Source organism: Arachis ipaensis, chromosome B04 (genome assembly GCF_000816755.2).
Source record: "Arachis ipaensis cultivar K30076 chromosome B04, Araip1.1, whole genome shotgun sequence".
In the NCBI taxonomy this organism is placed as follows: Eukaryota; Viridiplantae; Streptophyta; class Magnoliopsida; order Fabales; family Fabaceae; genus Arachis; species Arachis ipaensis.
The window spans coordinates 5,596,080-5,616,284 of record NC_029788.2 but is presented as its reverse complement, the minus strand read 5'-3'; the positions used below and the strand labels follow the sequence as shown (position 1 = coordinate 5,616,284).

The following is a 20,205-nucleotide window of genomic DNA, read 5'->3' as shown; positions in this document are numbered from 1 at the left end:
GTCTATTATATATTTTTATATATTTTTTTAACTTAAAAAATTTACTTTCATTAAAAACACTATTTTTTAAATATTTCAATTAATTTAAATTTTAAATTGATAAAAATTATAATTTTTATTATTTTAGTTACTCATTATTGAAATGAATAAAAATTTAATATTGGTAATGAATAATTATTATTATATATCAAACACTAATTTAATTTTATAAATATAATCTTAAAATAAAAAAGTTTTCTAATGTATAACAAGGGTACATATACTAATTCTAATAATACAAAAAAGTTTAAATAACCAATAATTTTGAACTAAGAGTTTTATTTTTCACTGTCCTCTCTTCACAAATAAAAAAAGATAGTAAATTAGTTAATCTTTTTTATATTAACTGCATATTGATATAGCAACTTGGCCACTTGACCTCTGAAAAAGGCCAACCAACTAACCTTTCCTTTTCTTGATTCCCATTATATCTGTGATTCATGATTCATAACTCATAACCAACAATGGAGTTCTCAGCATCCCACTCTGTACCATGGCAATTCCTTCTCCCTTCCCATCTCCTCTTCCCATATGACTTCATCCCTGAAAACTATGTTCACTGGACTGAGACCCATGATTCTCACATTTTCTCAGCTGATATTCCTGGTAAGCAAGCAAAGCAACCATTTATCACATCTCTTTTTCTCTGTCTTCTTGTTTATTATCTTAATCATTTTCTGTTTAATGGCTTAAATGTAATCATGATTAGTAATAAAAGAAGAAAAAGTCTAGAGGGCCAGCAATTTTATTAAATTCTGGCCAGCATGTAACCAGCAAAGAAAAGTGAGCCATTGGATGAAATCTCACACCAATCTCACACCATTAAAATCATTATTAATGGCTATTTGATGGTTACAAATCACAAAAATTGATGTCCCCTAGCACTCCTCATAAAAGAATATTACTCTATTTGATCTATGTAGTTGATTCCATAACGTGAAATGAGTGCTAGTTGTTATTGTTATATATTGTATCTGCCTTGGGGTACTTAAATACCTTTTTGTATATTTGTATATATCATGCTTTTTACTACCAAATGCAACTTTAGTCTTTATTATAGTATCTTAGAATTGGGTCTTTTTTTTTTAATTTAATTCTTTGTATGGTAGGTGTGAGGAAAGAAGAACTGAGAGTGGAGGTTGAGGACTCAAGGTACCTTATAATAAGAACAGAAGCAGTGGATGAATCCTCAAGTGAGCCAGCAAGGAAGTTCAGGAGGAAGTTTAGGCTTCCAGAGAGGGTTGATCTTGATGCAATCTCTGCTGGCTATGAAGATGGTGTCTTAACCATCACAGTTCCAAGGTCACTTAGGAGAGGCTTCTACATTGACCCCAATGATGTTCCTCATACATTGGATAATGTTCTTGCAAGAGCTGCTTAATTGATTTATCAGCTGCTGCCACTATAGGCTTTACTAATTAACTAATCAATTATGTGTTCTTGGGGAAATTATTAATTTATTAGACATTGGTTAATGCTTAATGGCTATGTTATGTAACTTTGCATGATTATTTGGGTATCTTGTTATTTCTCAATGGTTGTTATGTACAAAATTGTTTGAAGTGACATCCAAAATTTGAGTTTTATGGATATGGATATGGACATGGAACTCGAATAATTGTCACCTAATTTTACTAGCATTATTTATCATGTGGGTTAGTCTTTTTCACTTGACCCTGTGTAATCACTACTTGATGGCATATTGGAGTGTATATTAATATTAGAAAAAGTTTAGGGCATCAATTTTTGTATTTTGTGGCCAGCACTTAACCATAAAAAAAAAGTGAGTGATCTCCTACCATTAGATGTAATCTCACACCATTAAAAATATTATTGATGGCCAATTAATAATTACAAAACATAAAAATTGCTGACTCCTAGCACTTCTCTTAATATTATTGTTGGGCCAAAAGGGAAGCAGTTTGACTAACTAGTTTCCAAGGACAATCTTGAAAGAGATGTTGGTGTCAATGGAATCTCTTAGTTAGCGTTTGATGGAGAGATAAAGATGGAAAGACTGAGATTGAGAGACAGAAATGGAGAGACAGGGATTGAAATAAATCTCAGTATTCTGTTTGGTGCAAAATGGGAGACATGAATTGAAACAAGAATAAAACTCTAATTTAATTTGCATGAAGAGTAAAATTAAAATTAATTAATTGAAATGAAAGTATTTTAGGTATAAAATGTTATTAAAGTTTCAGTCTCTATCTCTAAAAATTTCAGTCCTCTGTGTCCCTACTTTTTAGAGGTACTGAAATACTGAAATTTTAGAGACAGAGACATAAATTTTAGTACCAGTCTCTGAACTAACAAACACGATACTGAGTCTCTCAGTCTCTGTCTCAGTACCTCAAAACAAACGCTACCTTAACGAGAGGCAGAGTGGATATGAATAATTTGGATGGTGAATAGATTGTCATTATGTGAAGATATTTTATTTTGACTATTGAATGATAAGTTGTAGGGTTTGATTTTTTTGATATTTAAAAATATTATCTTTATTTAAAATGTGACTAAATAAATAAATTACATTTTTAAATAAAATATATTCGTAAACAAATATTTTTGTCATTTTTATTTGAGTAGTTGCCAATTTGTATACGCATGATAATAATCAATTTGCCTCCCCCTTTGGATCTTTTGTAAGTAGCGAACTCCAAATAATAATATTAAGAAATTCCCATCACCGAAAAAGTGAAAATATCTGCTTACCACACATGCAACTTGCAAGTGGCCGCAGATATTTTTGACGGCTTTTCCAACTTGGTTTCAAAGAATAATTGAGGCGTTTTTAAATCTTAGTATGAGATGAGGTATATTATTGGGGGGTGAATTTTTTTTCTCATTTTTATATTGTATCTTATTTTTTAGGTATTTCAATAAAAAATTATAAAAAATCAAAATAATAAAAATGGAGGATAATTTGAAAAATTGCCAAAAAGTAGCATTATCAATTTTAGGAGTGATAAAATCACTCATCTATTTCATTCGTTTTTTATTTTCCCCCCCTGATAGCGTTCTTTTCACCAAAATAGAATACTAGTAGTGTAATTGGTATTTTATTTTCTTCGAATATTATAAGAAAAGTTGGTGTGTTTTTTATGGTCTTATTAATTAGTTGTATATTAAAATTAATTATTGAATACAATATCTATTAAAATATAAAATATATATTAAAAAAAAACTTTAAACTAAAATAATTAATTTTTATAACTAATTTTAACGTGCTAATAGTATTTTTGGTTAACAATATAGCCAAAGTCCTTGGAAACGTATTCTTCTTGGCAAAATTCTAGTAGTCTCTATTATGAGAGAGGAAAAAGAAGATAAGATATATGTCACGGTAAATTTTAGAAGGTTAGATTTAACGGTTTGTATAATTTTTTAAAGTGTTTGAGAATGTTCTAAATGATTTCGGAACGTTCTAGAATGTTCTAGAAGGTTTCGAAATACCTTAGAAAGTTCTAGAAGACTCTAGAAAGTCATAGAGTATTCTAAAAAAGTCTTGATGTATATAAAAGTATAAAGAGTAGTATGGAATAATCTAGAAGTATTTAGAAAGTTGTGGTAAAATAGATATTTGTAATGAAGGTTCTGAATTATTAATCTGGACCGTTGATTAGATTTAATCCTAACTATCTATTAAAAAGGTGAATGACTATAAATAGGAGGAGAAAGTTAGAGTTTGAGTATGTGATTCATTTGAAACAAATACTTGAATAATAAAGTATTTTTTCTACTAAAATTTTCTTTCTCTTATATTCTTAGTTTTTTTTTTTCTAAATATTTTTAAGCTGATGTAGTCTTAGATTAAGAAGTTGAATAAATTCAAATACTAGCATAATATCCTTAGAGTGTATTTAAGACCGTGACACATAACTTTAGAATGAGACAAAACAAAACTTCAGCTTCCATCAATATCTTCAAATGGGATTATTTATATTTATTAAATAAAAAAAATTAAAATTATTTATTAATAATAAATTTATTATATATTTTTAGAGCACATGGTAGCCAAACTTTATAGTTAAATAGCCACCGGTAGCCAACAAAGTATGACATTTTTTTATTTTTCTCGTAGTTTGCCTTGCTTTTAAGATTCACCATGTGCAATTGTGCATCATGCATGCCTTGGGTATCACTTCTTCGCCTTTCAGTATTTAATTTCCAGGTGAATTGAATTTGTAATTTCATTTTACTTAGTTTAGAAAATAGAATTGGTATACGTAGCAAACTTAACCTCACTCTTGTATTAGAAAATACTTTACTTTGTTTATTTCTAAGAGTAAAGTATTTTTTCTGTTTATACAAATTTAAAAGTTTTAATTATTCGATTGGTCCTATAGTTTCGTGAAATTTTTAATTAGGTCTTTATATTTTTTTTCTTTTTAATTGGATCTCTGTATCAATTTTTTTTCAATTAAGTCCCTCTTAGTAGTAATTGACTTAATTTTACAGAGACCCAACTAAAAAAAAAAAAAGAATTGGTACAGAAACCTAAATAAAAGAAAAAAAAAGTGTAGGAACTCAATTAAAAAAAATTTGGTGCAAGGATTCAATTAAAAAAAAAAAAATATAGGACCTAATTGAAAATTTTGTGAAACTATAGGGACCAACAGAGTAATTAAACCTTATTATTATTATTGGGAGTTGTTAGTATTATTATTATTGTTAGTGTTAGTGTTATTATTATTATTGGTATTGTTATTATTAGTATTATTGTTATTATTATTCAAAGAAAATTGGTAAATAATTAAATTAGTCTTAAAAAGATTATTTATTTTTTAAATTGGTCTCTAAAAATTTTTTTTTTAATCAAATTTGTCCTTTAAAGATTTTAAATTAGTCATGTTAGTTGATATGTGTTAAGGAGGGTATTTTCGTCATTTTAGAGATAAGGGGGAGAATGGTAATCTTGTCACGTTCAAAGATTTGAATCCTAGAAAAATTATACCATACCAATTTTGGATATCAAGGAGACCAAAAGTTCGTTTCAAAAAGAGTAGTGTTGAAATGACGACAACTCATAAGGTCTATTGGGCTAAGTCAGGACAGCAAGAAGCCCATAAGTATTTTTCAAGTTTAAAAGAAGACACAAATTTAATATTAATTTTCGAAATTATTAGGCCTATATTTTAGTTGCTTTGTTGTTAAGATTTGTTAAAAGATTTGATTTAATTCTGATTTATTTAGTAGTATTTTTAGGAATTTTAAATTTAAATCAAATATGATTTAATCTAATAAAATCAAATCTGATTTAAATTCGTTATCATATCTTTAAGATTTTAAATTTAAATTAAATTTGATCTTATCCAATAAGATCAAAATTAATTTAAATTTGTTATCTTATCTACTTTTGAGCAGCTGAGGCAAATTGGTTACTAATTTAACCATTTATTCAAAAGAAAATGTATATAGGGTTTTCTTTTGGGCTTAATACATTTGGGCTTTAAGAGGATTCCACGTAGCCGCCTCCATTTTAAGGCCCAAAAGCATTGACCATAATAAAAGTCTCCAAAAAGGCAAAAACACTGTAAACAAAGTACAACAACATGATTGGTCCGTGAAGAGCACGCGCTTTGTGATTGGTTCAGTCTCTGTCATTCATCGTGTTTCTCTGCATCTGAATATCTCTCTGATCGGTGCTCCTTCGTCGCCATCTTCTACTCCTTCTTTCTCTTGTGTACAATTTCCACAATAATCTCTTTCCAACTCACCTTCCGGTTTTCTCTCTCTTCATTCCGATTTCTCAGAGCATACCTAAACCCTATTCAAGGTTTCACCTGTTTATTTTCCTTATTGTTTCGTGTTTTTCCCTCTTTGGCGGCAATTACGAAGAAGAAATTAGGAGAAAGGAACAATGGCGCAAGCGGTTGAAGAATGGTATAAGCAGATGCCGGTTATCACGCGCTCTTACCTCACTGCTGCTGTCGTCACCACCATCGGTTGTTCCCTCGATGTAAGCCAGTTCCTTTCATCCAAAGTTCGGTTTTTTTTCCATTTGTGTTTCTGGGTCTCCAATTTGATTTTTTGTGCTCCCTAACGATAATTGTTGTTCTTCTGATTTCTTAATTTGGGCATTCTTTTCCGGCGATTTGAAAAGCAAAGCCTTAATATTCGTTATAAGTTTTGATTTTTCTATTTATTTTTCTTTTTGAAAAATGAAAATATTTGATTGGGTCATTCTTGTCTTAGTTGAAATGCTTATACTTTGATTGTGGGATAGGCTTTAGTTTCCAATTATTGTGCTGTGAAGGATTAATTAGCTTGCGATTTGACTGGTTTGGAAGCTGGAAGTAGCTAAATCTTTGTGATTTTGCAGATAATTTCACCTTATCATTTGTACTTAAACCCTAGATTGGTGGTGAAGCAATATCAGTTCTGGCGTCTAATTACTAATTTCTTGTACTTCAGGAAAATGGGTAAGATTCTTTCTGTTCAAAGTGTTCACCTTTCTAGATTTTTTTTCTTTTATTTTTTGCTTTCTTAGATACTCCTTAAGCTTCAACTTTAATGCGACATCATTTAAATTCTTTATGTTGCTGCCACATTATCGGAACTCATTTGTTATCTACTGATGGCTGATGCCTCTTTTTCTCTGTGGTCAATCACATATGTAATGTGAATGTCAAGTAGTGGTTGTTGATTATGTCAATCCTTCCATTTATCATTTGACATGAGAGCAATTTCATGAAAGAAATTTTAACTATCATGGAATAATGTTAGAGAAGAAGTGTTAGGATAGATAATGATTCGTGACCTACAGTATTTTGGACAAGGGCCTGAATCTCCTGATCAAATCACAAGCAAAAGCTGTTATTGCTTGCATACCATGGCATAGTTCATGGTTCATATTTGCATATGAAATTTTCTGATCCCCCCAACCCCCTCCTTTCTTTCATGTTGTCCGATGTTTTAGGCCATTCAGCTTCACAAATGCATTTAGATTTATTATGGCTATCTACTCTATTCAGTTCTTGACATACCCTAGTCAATTTCCATGACTACTATAGCACCAAGCTAATTCCCTATCTAACCCCATATATTTAAGAGTAATTTTGTGTTTGGATTCAAAACATGCTAAGCTGTTGTCTTCGCTCCTTTCTTCTTTTAATGGTGGCCTTTAGTGCCTGCATATTGACATATTCTTTACTCATCTGTTTCTCATTGTTTAATCTGAAACTTATGAATGTGCACGTCTAACTTTTACATGCTCTTTTCTTATGCAATGGACAGACTTGGATTTCTTGTTTCACATGTTTTTTCTTGCTCGGTACTGCAAGCTTCTGGAGGAGAACTCCTTTAGGGGAAGGACTGCTGATTTCTTTTATATGCTCTTGTTCGGTGCCACGGTGTTGACTGGAATCGTTCTTCTTGGAGGGATGATACCTTATTTGTCAGAGTCATTTGCGAAAATTATTTTTCTTAGTAACTCTCTGACATTTATGATGGTAAGCTTTCAGTTATTGATTGTTGACTACTCTTGTTTAACCATGTCCGAGTGTTTTGAGAGCATAATTTATCTATTTCCAGGTTTATGTATGGAGCAAACAGAACCCCTTTATTCACATGAGTTTCCTAGGACTCTTTACCTTCACAGCTGCCTACCTCCCATGGGTACGTAAGCTTTTCTATTGTTACCTGATATACACTCAACTACCTTCATGCTTTTTGTACCCAGAATTGGTCTTTTTATCCTTCCCTTTAGTTCTAACTACCAATCAAGCAACCAATCTGATCTTAAAAGTTGTATGAATGTTAGGTTCTCTTGGGATTCTCGGTCCTTGTTGGTGCTAGTGCTTGGGTGGATCTACTGGTATGTCTCCTCAGTCCTTTCAATCCTTGGATGCAATATATTTGTCTAAGCAACAGCTAATGCAAATTCTAACGACATTATGCAGGGGATGATTGCTGGCCATGCATACTATTTTCTTGAAGATGTGTATCCTAGGATGACTGGTCGTCGCCCGCTAAAAACGCCGGCATTCATCAAAGCTCTATTTGCGGATGATACAGTAGTTGTGGCACGGCCTGCCAATGTCAGATTTGCTGCTCCACCAGTAGATGAACGTCATCAAGATTGAATAACCCCAGGGGAGTTCAATAGCCAGAGAACACTAATGGTGGTTGATCCTGTAATATATAATAGCGAGAGAGAACATTTGCTGTTTGTAAATTTTTTGAAGCGTGCATTTGATAATTATAATTATTAATGTGCACTATTTAGAAGATCCAAGGTTTTTACTGGAATATTGAGATAACAAGATTCCCCTTCTCAATTTCGTTTATCAGCCACCATTTTGTAGATAATAATACTCTTCTTTTAGCACGCTTGTGATCAGTAAAAAGGTTGAATATGGGCACCTAACCATAAAATAAAGTAAGAGTTTTCAACAACCTCATCTAATCTCACAGGGCTCAATTCATTCAAACCACACAAACTAAGCAATAAGCTCAACTTTTGTGTTGTATACATGTATTATTTTGTCATACATGAGACGTCCTATGACGTATTTAAGGAAGAAAAAAATGGCTAAAACACTGCAAGTCTGTTTCGAACAGGAAAAAAGTAGCAAAATAGGAACTCTCAGAAGTAAACTGCAACAACAACAAACTAACAAAATATAAAAATCCCTATATTTGTTTACTCCTCTGCGACTCTGCGTCAAGACCATACAACCCCGCTCTCACCGGCCTTTTTACTTTTCTTTGGACTCATGTCAAACCCACCTTGACTCTTGAACATAAATCTAAATTATCCTTCCCAAGCAGCAACTGCTGAGTAATATCTACAAAGAACTGCTGAACAAGACTATATTTCATGGGCAAAAGAGCAAAAGAGCAAAAGAATATCATCAACACAGGTGCCATGAAATCATAATTGGTCGACAAAAGAACAAAACTATGATTCAAGATGCACTGAAATTAACGGATAGGGTGATATTGTGCTGATATCCTCTTTGGGGGCAATTTGCGTAGGATGAAGAGGACTAAAGCTGAAGGCAGAATCTCAACAAGCTGTATTTGAAAAATGAAAGGTTAAGTTAGGATATGAATGAGAGTGAAACCAAGAAAATAAAAAGGAATACTCGGGAGAATACCATGTAGTATATTAAGTCCAAAATAGGGTGATCCAAAACTTCAAGAGATGCATCTGAATCAAATGCAGACAGAAAAACCTGCATTGAATCAAGAAGCTCATTGCTTGAATTGTACGGGGACTAATTCAAATACTTTACCAGATATTTTTAAATAGAGCATATAGAAATATAAACAAATAATGAGAAAGTGGAAGTTACCATGATGCATCTTATCAAAAAACATGTGAAACAGATGGCTGTGACAAATCCGACCTGCAATACAAAACCTGCGTTATGTTGGGATAAACAATAATGAACAAATATTCGTTTTTCATTCAGCGTTATTTTACATTTGGAACAGAACGGGATATCAAAAGATTGAAGAGGTGCAACCAAAACCAAGGGCACTCAGAATTTATACCTTATTGATAAAAACAAAGATATAGCAAATGGACTCTATTGCTCCAAGATATTCACAGGAAATATGGCAAAAGACCAATATTATCAAATCTTTTCCTAAGAATTTTTCAATTGAATTGATGTACTAAGAAGAGAATTGGCATACCTCATGAAGCTTCTTCCTTCTACCCTTTGATTCGATTGGGAAACGCCTCAACATGAAAAATAATCTAGAAATGTGTAGCAGGTAGGCAGGCAAACACCATGAATAAAAAATGAGTAAACAAACTGAGGGTGGAGAGGTATTTCATAGAAGATTGAATCAAATGCAAAAGCCTCACCTTCCTCCATATACAAGGAACCCTAATGCAGCCATAAATGACACAGCTGTACAGAAGAAAAGTAATCTCATAAGAGAAAAGGCCACGCATATAGCAAGATATTGTATTCTGGTGGCAAAAACGCATTCTTAATGTGGGTATGAAATACAAATTGATATTTGCTTTAAAACCTAACCTGCAATGAATATATTTCCAACGAGCTCAATAACACTTTTGTCATCTATCCAGAGGTACAGCCAAATACAAACCTGAATCCAAACCACGCTTTAATCATTACGATAATCGATATCATCTATGAAAGGAGAAATTTGTTTTCTTCTATTTAGCTCTAGGAGAAACTTATGCCATCTTGAAATGCTTCTTGTGGCAACTAAATACAAGTATAAATCAAATAGTAGAAATCTATAATGGGATTTTCGCACAGCAATCAAAATTCTTAACTAGTCTAGTAGCTTGTGATTGAAGTAAAGGTAGCAGGAAAGCACAATACCTGGATGAAATAGACGGCAGCATTGATAGAGATATAAACAAGCCTGAAATTATCAGTGGACAAACTCCTTGCCTGCTGAGTGAGTCAGTTAGAATGGATTGTAAGAGTAATTGTAAAAGAAGAAAAGGGGGAGGCATACGGCATACCTGACGATAAATTTCAGCCCAGAAAAGGACCAGAAGTGTATAAGTAGAGAAAAACAGGATGCCAGGAAGATCCAAGAGCACCAAAATCAACACCTTGGGATGGAGGAGGAACACTTGGGAGTGAAATCCAAAGACGAGGGCGCGTAGAGCGTTGACGAGGAAGTTCATGAGATGGAAGATCTTCTGGGTGGTCCAACCATATTCGGGGACTCTCAGCTCGATTCTAATCAATTGAATCTGAAGAAATCAAAGATGGTGAGGGAATTGATTTCGAAATAGAAATAGAGAGAGAGGGAAACAGGAAGAGAGAGAGGAGACCAGGGCGACGGAGGAGACGAGGGCGTAGGCGGCGCAGAGGAAGTAGAAGATGGCCTTCTGCCAGTCAGAGTTGTTGTTGACGCGGTCCCACCAGCTCCACTCGTTCAACACTGCAACTGCACCTGGAAACTCCATCTCTCTCACCAACTCCTTCTTCTTCTTCTTCTTCTTCACTCTTCACTCTTTTGCCCTACACACTTTCCCTCTCACTTACCCCTCCTCTTTGCTGCTTACGTTTGACTATTCAGCATTTTTTAAACAATTATTCTTATTGAGTTATTTATTGGTCGGCACTAAAATCACTTCCTCACTATCTGAAATCGACTGTTTCTGCTTGTCATCTTCCCTTTTTTATGCACAACTACTCCATTGGCATTAACTATAAAGAAAAACTTTAGTTTTGAATGTTACTGCTTATGCATTTTCTGGTAAATAAAGAAAAAGAATTACAAAACAATTACCAAGCAGCATTGGGAAGCAAACCATAAACATTGCAGCCAATACAAATCAAGATCACAACCTCGACGGGGTATAATAATAAGACGGAAATAGCGGTGTTTTGGTTATTAAAATTTTTATGACAAGAGGAAGCAGCCAGTGGATCCGTGGCGCAATGGTAGCGCGTCTGACTCCAGATCAGAAGGTTGCGTGTTCGATTCACGTCGGGTTCAAATCCTGCTGATCCACATTTTTTAGCTTTTTATTTTTACCAAATCAAAACGCAGCGTTTTACTCACTGCTGGTTCCAGCTTCAAACACTTGCTGCTGCTTCGTCGAAACTCCCTCCATTTTCTGCGCAGAAAAACCCTACCTAAACCCCTCCACAGCTGCAATCATGTCGATACCTTCTCGCCTCCGCCACATCCACCTTCATCACCACCATCGCCACCACTTCTCCACCTCCATCCTCTCCCCAGATTCCTCTACTCCTCTCACATCGAAGCAGAAGACCCGCGCCGCCCTCAACCTCCTCAAGATCGAGAAGAACCCCGAGCGCGTCCTCGAGATCTGCGCCGCCGCATCCCTCACTCCGGCAAATCACCTTGACCGCGTTACTCTCTCAGAAGCCGTCAAGAAGCTCTCCGCCGCCGGCCACCTCGATGGCCTCCGCCGCCTCATCGAGGAAGACCTTAAACCCCGATTGGACCTCCGCAATGGGCGGTTTCTTTCCCATGCCATGGTCCTCTACGGCCAGGCAAACATGCTCGACGACGCGATCCGAACCTTCGATCGAATGGAAGAAGAACAGCGAGTCCCGCGTACCGTGAAATCCCTAAACTCACTCCTCTTCGCTTGCATTGTCGCGAAAAACTACAAGGAGGTAAAACGAATCTACCTCGAATTCCCGAAGATTTATTCCATTATTCCCAATATTGATACCTATAACCTAGTGATTAAGGCATTTTGTGAATCTGGGAGTTCTAGCTCTGTGTACTCGGTTTTGGATGAGATGGATAGAAATTCGGTCAAGCCCAATGCGACGACGATGAAGACTATGCTATCTGGTTTCTACAAGGAGGAGAAGTTTGAGGAGGTAGGGAAGGTGCTGAAGCTGATGGAGGAGAGGTATAAGATGCACCCTTCGTTGAGTACTTACAATGTGAGGATTGTTAGCTTGTGCAAGTTGAAGAGGTCGGCGGAGGCAAAGGCGCTGATGGAAGGGATGATTTGCAGGGGTAGGAAGCCGAATTCAGTTACCTACATGCATTTGATATTTGGGTTTTGCAGGGAAGGGAATGTTGAGGAAGGGGAGAGGCTGTTCCAGGAGATGAAGAAGAAGGGGTATACTCCAAATAGCGACTGTTACTTCACCTTGATTCACTTCCTATCCGAGGCTGGCAAGTTCGAGTCTGCTTTGTCTTTCGCTAAGGAGAGTATGGCCAAAAGTTGGTTTCCTAATTTCACAACCATGAAGAATCTTGTGAATGGGCTTGCTAGTGTTTCCAGGGTTGATGATGCTAAGGAGCTCATTAAGGAGATTAAAGAGAAGTTTTCCGCGAGCAGCGACAAGTGGGATGAAATCGAAGCAGGTTTGACTCAGGAATGAGGGGCATGGTCTGGCTTAAGTGATTCATTTTTTAGAGGAAACCTGGAAAATTAGATTCTTGCAAGAACATTTGCTTAAGCAATAGAGATGGCTCCATTTCATTTTTTTATTTTACCATTTCCTCCGAGACTTGGCTGCTTACTCAAATTAACATTAGCTGCTGGTAATATGCCAAATAAGTTTTGTATGTGGAGGTATCTATGGTTGCTTGGGTAATAAAGTAACCGAGATAGTTAAGTTCTCGTGTGTTTCCCTCTAAACCTAGTTTTTTTGTTTGAAGCTGATACCCTTGCAGACATGTATACTACACGAGGTTTGGTTGCTTTATTCTTTAGCTTTCTCAGTAGTTTGCTAGAGCTGGTAACTCTTGTTGTCTTGTGTTGTGCTACTGCCGAGTAATTCAATATTAATTGTTTACTGAATCCAACTATCTTATATCTCTGCTTACTCTAAATGCAGGTTTGCAATAAATGCTGTTGATGACTTGCAAAACAAATAATTGAAATCGTGATATATATTCAGTAAAATCCTTCACAATATGATATAAATAACATTTTGCAAATAAAGATTCAAAATGAATATATATTAGGCATCCTTAGACGAAAGAGTGGTCTTTCTTATCACCTCCCACCTATCTTATACGCAATGTCAAAGCTAATCGAAAGCCCTTCTCCCTATATGCAAGATATGAATTATTTGTTACTGTCTTCGATTCACAATGTTATTTTCTTAATATATAATTGAAGTTGATAGATACTTTAATCCCTTATTTCCTCTTATTATTAGTTATAAAAATTATACAATATTAGAAAGAGGTATCTATTTTTCAAACTTATAAATCATAAAAAACGGGTATGCAACTGTAGTCTGTAGCATTTTAAGGCATGACATTCCAATAATGGATTTCATCCGTTTGTGATCAATGACTAAGGATAGCATGAATATTATTAATGTTGCATCTTTTTCTCAAATTATTGTTTTACTTTACTAAATATCTGGTTTCAAGTCTAATAAGTCAAAGTAGAGAAGAAGAGAAAGAAGTGATTAAGGTTGTCCACGTCATTTTCCACAACCAAAATAGAACAACTATGTATCTTGTCACATCCACCATGCAAAATATAACCTTTATCTCTCCCTATACATGTCACAAATTAAAAACCAGCTAAGTTTAACCATCAAAGGGAAAATCCATTTCGATGCCATAAACTAAAATAAGCAAATCATATCATCCTCAGAAACACAAATACTATAAAACAACTTTGACAAATCTTTGGACCTTGCACAACGTTTTGTAGTTTCAAAATCTGCCCAAAATACAACACAACGTTGTGCCAATATAGACTTATTCTGGTTTTCTTCCAAGGCCTATTGCATGCATGCATATGCATGCAATTTGGTTCTGGGGGGTTGCTTGGTTAGTTATTTGGGTTGATCAAGAACTTTGTTCTTCACTGTTTGAAATAACAAAAGCCCTACCCAATCACCAACAACAAATAAGGTTTTGAGAAAATGAGTTGCCTCAATTGCTGCAAGACTGCTGAGGTCGAATCGCCATCTTACCGGGAAGCGTTGGCAGAGAGTGCAAAACGGAGAATGTCCAGAGGCTATATAACATTCAAATCATTAGCCGCCGCTGTGTCACTCAAAACAGGTATTTGATCTGCCCTGTTGCATTTACTTCTTGTTTAATATATTAAAGAGCAGGTTCGAGGTTTGAAAATCAAGAAGAGGGGTGGTTCATGAAAATTTTGAAAGGAATTATATAATTATAATAAATTGATACTGCAAGGTATTTAGAGTCCGTTTGAGAAATAGCAGAAGTTACTTTTTCTGACTTTTGAATTATGAAAAGTCACAATACGCTTGTTTTGCACTATTTTAAAAAGAACTTTTAACTTTTCGAAAAGTTAATTCATATCTTTTTGAAGAAGTAAAAATATATGACTTCTCCTCCTCGACATTCTTTCATTTTCGTAAAAAAAAAAAACCTCAAAACAAAAAAATCTACTTTCATTTTTGGCTCTGTAAAAAAATACTGGAAATACTAGTCCCACCCCCATTTTCACCCAAGGTTACATCTGTTAGAAGCATTCGTTTTTCACCATCAATTTCACGTAATGATTTATCTGCTAAAAATATTGACCCTCTACCACTATTTTAAAACAATGTTCCATCTGAACCACTTATTGCATATATTCCTTCCAGTTTTTTTTTTTAATCATTTTACCACTCTATTTTTATTATTAAATTTGTATTTAAGTGGTATAAAATCTCAGATTTAATTTTATTTTTTTCCCATGAGATTTTATTTTTATATAGCTGCTATAATTTTTATAGTTAGTTATAGCAAATTCTTGATCCCAATAAAAGAGGAGGGAATTCTAATAGAAATAAAATAAAATAAAAAACAGTAACAAAATATACATTGACACACATTTCACATTTATTTTTTATTTTTATCTACCATATCGTACATAATAAAACAGCAAATACTAACTACACAATAATTTCTTTGGCATTGCCATCAAGATTATTGTAAATTAAAATTTTATTACTATTTACCACATACAAGAACACCGTGATGAAGTAGAAGAACCAGTTTCTACCTAAAAAATGGAATTAATAAGAGAGCAAATAAAGAATTAATTGCCTAAACAATTGTAATCTTAGTGATTAGGTTATAGAAAAGTATTTGTTATCATCGTTGTTTTAATATTCATTTTTTGTGAAAAAAAAATGGTATTTTTTGAGTTATTTATCTAAGAGCTACGACTTTAAAATAAGTACTTTTATAACTAAAAATTCAAACACAAAATAACTTATTTATAAGTTGCTATTTTATTTAAGTTGTTTATCGAAGGTGGCCTTAATGAATTCGATTTCAGAAGCCAGAGAGATTATTCCATGATAGCTTTTGAAGAAAATTTTGCATAATGAGTTTGAGTTAGAGCATAATCCATGAAATGTCATGCTTCAAATGGAAATGTTGATGATCATTAATATAAATTACATGGACTAAAACTGCAGGTAGCAGCAAGCATAGACAAATCAATGAACAGATTAAAAAATACGGAGAAGTGAAGAATGATATCAAGGTGTTCACATACAATCAAATTGCTGAAGCAACAGAAAATTTCAATTCTGATAACCTTCTTGGAGAAGGAGGATTTGGTTCTGTCTACAAAGGTTACATATGTGATCAGGTATGTATGATGTATCACTCTCTTGCGTAATACAGGTTCTGAGAATCTCATGTTGAATATTTTGTTGTTCAGCATGTAGCAATGAAGCAACTGAACAGGCAAGGAGCACAAGGAACAAGAGAATTTTATGCAGAGGTTTTGATGCTAAGTTTGGTGAAGCATCCAAACCTTGTACAGCTAGTTGGTTATTGTACAGAAGATGAACATAGGGTTTTGGTCTATGAGTACATGGCCAAAGGAAGCTTGGAAAATCACCTCCTAGGTATGTATGGTGTGACCAGAAAGATCATAATTTTGTATCTTTTTCTCTTAACATGAACAAATAGGTTGCAGTACTGAAAAGACTTAAATTATTGCAGACCTAGGCGAGGGTAAGAAGCCTTTGGATTGGCACACAAGGATGAAAATTGCTGAGGGAGCAGCCAGAGGGCTTGAGTATTTGCATAGCTCTGCAGATCCTCCGGTTATATATCGTGATTTCAAGTCATCTAATATACTATTAGACGAAGATTTCAATGCAAAACTTTCCGATTTTGGACTAGCTAAGATTGCTCCAAATGGTCAGGGAACTATCACATCCAGGGTGATGGGAACCTTTGGCTACTGTGCACCAGAATATGCTTCTGGTGGTCAATTAACCACAAAATCAGATGTTTACAGTTTTGGTGTGGTGTTCTTGGAAATAATCACTGGCAGGAGAGTAATTGACACTACAAGAGATATTGAGGAGCAAAACTTGATTGAATGGGTATGTTAAATGCAATTTTCCTCTTCAAAAATCACATGTGATATTAATTAGGAATCTTGGAACATGAAGCTTAATGGTTGCACTTGTTTTGAATATGGCAGGCACAACCTCTTCTCAAGGATAAGAAGCAGTTCAGTCTAATTGCTGATCCTTTGCTTAATGGCCAGTTCCCTGCAAAGGGTCTATTTCAAGCACTTGCAGTGGCAGCAATGTGTCTCCAAGAGGATCCTGAGAAACGACCTGACATGGACGATGTTGTAACGGCTCTAGCAATTCTATCGGCGACCAAGACCGACGAAAAAGATGGTGCTGGCGAAGCAGTAAAAACTGGCGGGCATGTCGAATCTTTCAGAGCAGCAGAATCATTCAACAAGGAAGAGCAAAGGGGATAGCTTCATTTACCACAAAGTAGGATTCACTATAACATTTGAGAAAACAAAGAAGAAGTTGCTGTACAAATATGAACTTCTTTAGGAATGCTTCTGTTTCTGTACCAAAATTTTAGGCTGTCCTTTTTTCTCTTCCTTCTTTTTTATGGGGATTGAATGAGGATATCCATTGGATTCAGAATTTTTCTTTTTTAAGTTCCCCCCAAGTATTCATGTTTCTATTACATTTCAACCTTTGAATATCTGTTATTGAAATCCAAAATACAAAATGTAAGCTCCCGAATTACAAGATATTTGAAATTGATAATGAAAATTGACCATGCCATTCTTTTATTGTTTACTGTCCCATCCTTTCACACTGCTAACTCTTATCTGTAGAACACTGAGATTTTATATTAAATCTTGAATATGTAAAGCTAGCAGTACATTGAAGGCATGAAATAAAACACACAGGATCTAACAGTGAACATGGAAAGTAATAAGAGATAAGTTGCCAGAGTCTGGCAACACAATTTTGAAAGTTAACATGAATATGCTGCATTGCCACACACTATAAGAAAGTGAGGAACTCTTAAGAGAATCAGAGGCTCAGAGGTGAAAGTTGTTGAAGTCATTCCTCAGAATCCTGTAGCTGTAACCAGGAATTCTGTTCAATTGATTGCTATCAGCTACTTCTGATACAGAACAGATTTTGGGGAGGAAGAACCCACTTGTGCCTTTTCTCTTCTTCCTCTTCCATGTTGGTAGCAAGTCCCAGAGACTTGACCTGCTGGACATGGAAAAGCTTCTGCAAGAAGCCATGTTCATGTCCAGAAAGTGTTGCTGAGGTTTCTGTGCTAACTCAAACTTGGTGAAGTATTCAATTTCCTTCCTCACTAGAGATCCAATGGTGCCCCTTGTGCCTATGGCAACTGGAGCAGGAAAAGCCATTTCCTTTTGGAATGGTAGTTAGTTATTGCACTTCATTCTGCATTGCTCCTTGTAATGCATAGATATATAGTTTGAAAGTGAGTGAGGCTTCTAAATGAAGCAAAGTGTGGTGATGGTTCTGCAATTAATTAATTTTCAATGTGGGAGCATCTTACCTTTGGATCTTGATATTATAAATATTGCATACTGAAGTGCTTTATGAAAAAGTAAAAGCATGAAATTTTCCATAATGGAGACATTAAAAAGTTGATACAGTCATCATATCCAAGTTTCTGCAACGAAAAAAGAAAACCAGCATGTTTTCAGGGCATGTGCTTTAACCCTTAAAACTTTTTATATGATTCTCATGGACACTGATAAGTGGTAGCTAGGAATTTTATTAGTTTAGTGGTCACCATACATAATCCTCATATGAAAGAGGTTTTATTCTTTTGTATATTCCATAAATTCCTCTGAAATTAATGTACAGACAAATTTGAAAAAAATAAGAGCGCTCAGTGGTTCACTTTATTCTTAATCTGTCAATTCATAGTCAAAGTTATTCTCCGCCTTTCATGCCTTGGCTACTGGAAAAAGAGCTCATCTTTCATCGTCATCATCATCATCATCAACATTTTGGGTATCAATTCTATTGGTTTTATTGCTGTTGGTATCTTCGCTCCATTACTAGATAATCATATTAATCGATCACTAATATAAAATAACAAGAACCCAAAATATCTTTTAAAGTGAAGAGGTACATAAGTAAGGAAATAATGACCTTAAATTAATAACGATTATGGAAGTTTGACTTCTCGTTGCAGTTTCTTTTCTTCCTGCCATCAGGTGGACAAGTAGCTAACGAAAAATGTTATATTTGCCCTTCCTCAATTTCTTACGTTTTTTTTTTTATTTTTTTTAATATTCTATAATATTTCTTCGATCACATGAATCTGAATAGAATCCAAAGGAAAGTAAAATTTAGTATCCTGATCCATCATTCCTAAGCGGAGGAATATCAATCAGCTTGGATTGTTTTGTAAAATATAAATACAAGTAGTTTGGTATAAAGTTCCATATACTAAAAAAAAAGGTACCTCCAATGAACACAGATTATACAGAAAATACAATTCCAGCATTTAAATCCGAAAAAAAAAAACCTCTCTGAAACTTAAAAATACTTTATCTAATTATCTAAACACACACTTCCATTCCTAAATCATTTTTTACCCTCTTTTAACTCTAGAGTACAGTACAGTGAACTTTACAGATTTCAGTACAAGGCCATCATCCACAAGATGGTTAAGGTGGGGATAAATTATTTCTCCAAAACAACTTGTCAGGGAGCAATCAGATTCCCCGCATTCAGCTGAGATCAAATCTTAATACCATAACAACAGAACAAAGGAAAAAATGATACATACTACATCCCTATCTCATGGAGTAAAGAATAGACGATGCACATCCTCTACAACCCTCAAAATCCTCAGAATAGGACATCCGTTGTAATTCTATAAGAAAGAGCGTTTTTTTGGTTTTTTCTCATCCTTTTTTCAGGCGAAAGAGTTATTGTATGTGAGGGAGATGGCACACGTACCGTAATCTCCTATGCGAGGCGAGAGCATGTTCCAAAGCAAGATGGATACTAGCACCCTCCCTGAACAATGAATCATACAGATGGCAAACAAATTGAGACAGTTCCACTTCATCGTCATTCCAAAAAGACAAAGTGCGGTCACCATTTTTCTCAGCATCACTATCTTCCCAGTCACTTAAGGGACTGTCAGGTGCAGTGTCATCATCTGCTTCATCCTCTCCAATTTCGAACTTGCCATTATTTTCCATCACAAACAATTCCCCAGTGCCATCAAATGTAGCCAACTGACTTTCAGGGGGTTCATTTGAAGGGCATATAACCGCTTTTGCACCAGAGTCCAAAAACGCCTTAATAAGAGCCTGAGTGGGTCCATATGTACCTGTGCAAATGATGATCCTGTCCCTCCAGGCTCCAACCTAGGTTATTTAAGGCGTCGGTTAAAGAAGGAAATCAGGAATGAGTCATATATTACATTTCTTTGAATGAAACAAGATCC

At 34.8% G+C, this 20,205-nt stretch overlaps 7 protein-coding genes and 1 non-coding gene across 10 annotated transcripts in view; 5 read left to right on the top strand and 3 right to left on the bottom strand.

The window, feature by feature from the left end:
• LOC107638618 (15.4 kDa class V heat shock protein) lies at positions 389 to 1,708 on the top strand. Its single transcript, XM_016341963.2, has 2 exons — positions 389 to 645; positions 1,149 to 1,708. Exons 1-2 carry the CDS (start codon positions 504 to 506, stop codon positions 1,418 to 1,420), a joined length of 414 nt encoding a protein of 137 aa, XP_016197449.1. The 5' UTR covers positions 389 to 503; the 3' UTR covers positions 1,421 to 1,708.
• LOC107638617 (derlin-2.2) lies at positions 5,557 to 8,330 on the top strand. The gene is made up of 6 exons (XM_016341962.2): positions 5,557 to 6,001; positions 6,365 to 6,464; positions 7,279 to 7,493; positions 7,576 to 7,659; positions 7,805 to 7,858; positions 7,944 to 8,330. The coding sequence occupies exons 1-6, from the start codon at positions 5,903 to 5,905 to the stop codon at positions 8,124 to 8,126; spliced, it is 735 nt and encodes a 244-aa protein (XP_016197448.1). The 5' UTR covers positions 5,557 to 5,902; the 3' UTR covers positions 8,127 to 8,330.
• Positions 8,474 to 11,301, bottom strand: LOC107638615 (tobamovirus multiplication protein 1). Its single transcript, XM_016341961.2, has 9 exons — positions 10,817 to 11,301; positions 10,499 to 10,735; positions 10,353 to 10,424; positions 10,038 to 10,110; positions 9,863 to 9,908; positions 9,688 to 9,751; positions 9,342 to 9,395; positions 9,144 to 9,221; positions 8,474 to 9,060 (listed from the first exon to the last, which is right to left on the bottom strand). The coding sequence occupies exons 1-9, from the start codon at positions 10,949 to 10,951 to the stop codon at positions 8,968 to 8,970; spliced, it is 852 nt and encodes a 283-aa protein (XP_016197447.1). The 5' UTR covers positions 10,952 to 11,301; the 3' UTR covers positions 8,474 to 8,967.
• TRNAW-CCA lies at positions 11,416 to 11,487 on the top strand. The gene has a single exon. It is a non-coding gene; the product is annotated as a tRNA-Trp (tRNA).
• LOC107638614 (pentatricopeptide repeat-containing protein At1g61870, mitochondrial) lies at positions 11,494 to 13,285 on the top strand. Its single transcript, XM_016341960.2, has one exon. It carries the CDS (start codon positions 11,652 to 11,654, stop codon positions 12,861 to 12,863), a length of 1,212 nt encoding a protein of 403 aa, XP_016197446.1. The 5' UTR covers positions 11,494 to 11,651; the 3' UTR covers positions 12,864 to 13,285.
• On the top strand, positions 14,137 to 17,362 carry LOC107637534 (probable serine/threonine-protein kinase PBL23). The gene is made up of 5 exons (XM_016340942.2): positions 14,137 to 14,514; positions 15,891 to 16,066; positions 16,139 to 16,328; positions 16,426 to 16,814; positions 16,916 to 17,362. Exons 1-5 carry the CDS (start codon positions 14,373 to 14,375, stop codon positions 17,204 to 17,206), a joined length of 1,188 nt encoding a protein of 395 aa, XP_016196428.1. The 5' UTR covers positions 14,137 to 14,372; the 3' UTR covers positions 17,207 to 17,362.
• LOC107635898 lies at positions 17,450 to 18,278 on the bottom strand. The gene has a single exon (XM_016339447.2). It carries the CDS (start codon positions 18,131 to 18,133, stop codon positions 17,792 to 17,794), a length of 342 nt encoding a protein of 113 aa, XP_016194933.1. The 5' UTR covers positions 18,134 to 18,278; the 3' UTR covers positions 17,450 to 17,791.
• LOC107638612 (phospholipase A I) overlaps positions 19,579 to 20,205 on the bottom strand; it is a 7,573-nt gene continuing 6,946 nt past the window's right edge. Inside the window, exon 16 of one of the 3 annotated variants that reach the window (XM_021120578.1) lies at positions 19,579 to 20,125. In XM_021120578.1, coding sequence (XP_020976237.1) covers positions 19,679 to 20,125 — 447 coding nt within the window. In that variant the 3' untranslated portion in view covers positions 19,579 to 19,678. The remainder of the gene's footprint in view (positions 20,126 to 20,205) is intronic. The other 2 variants (XM_016341956.2, XM_016341957.2) reach the window with 2 other exon arrangements.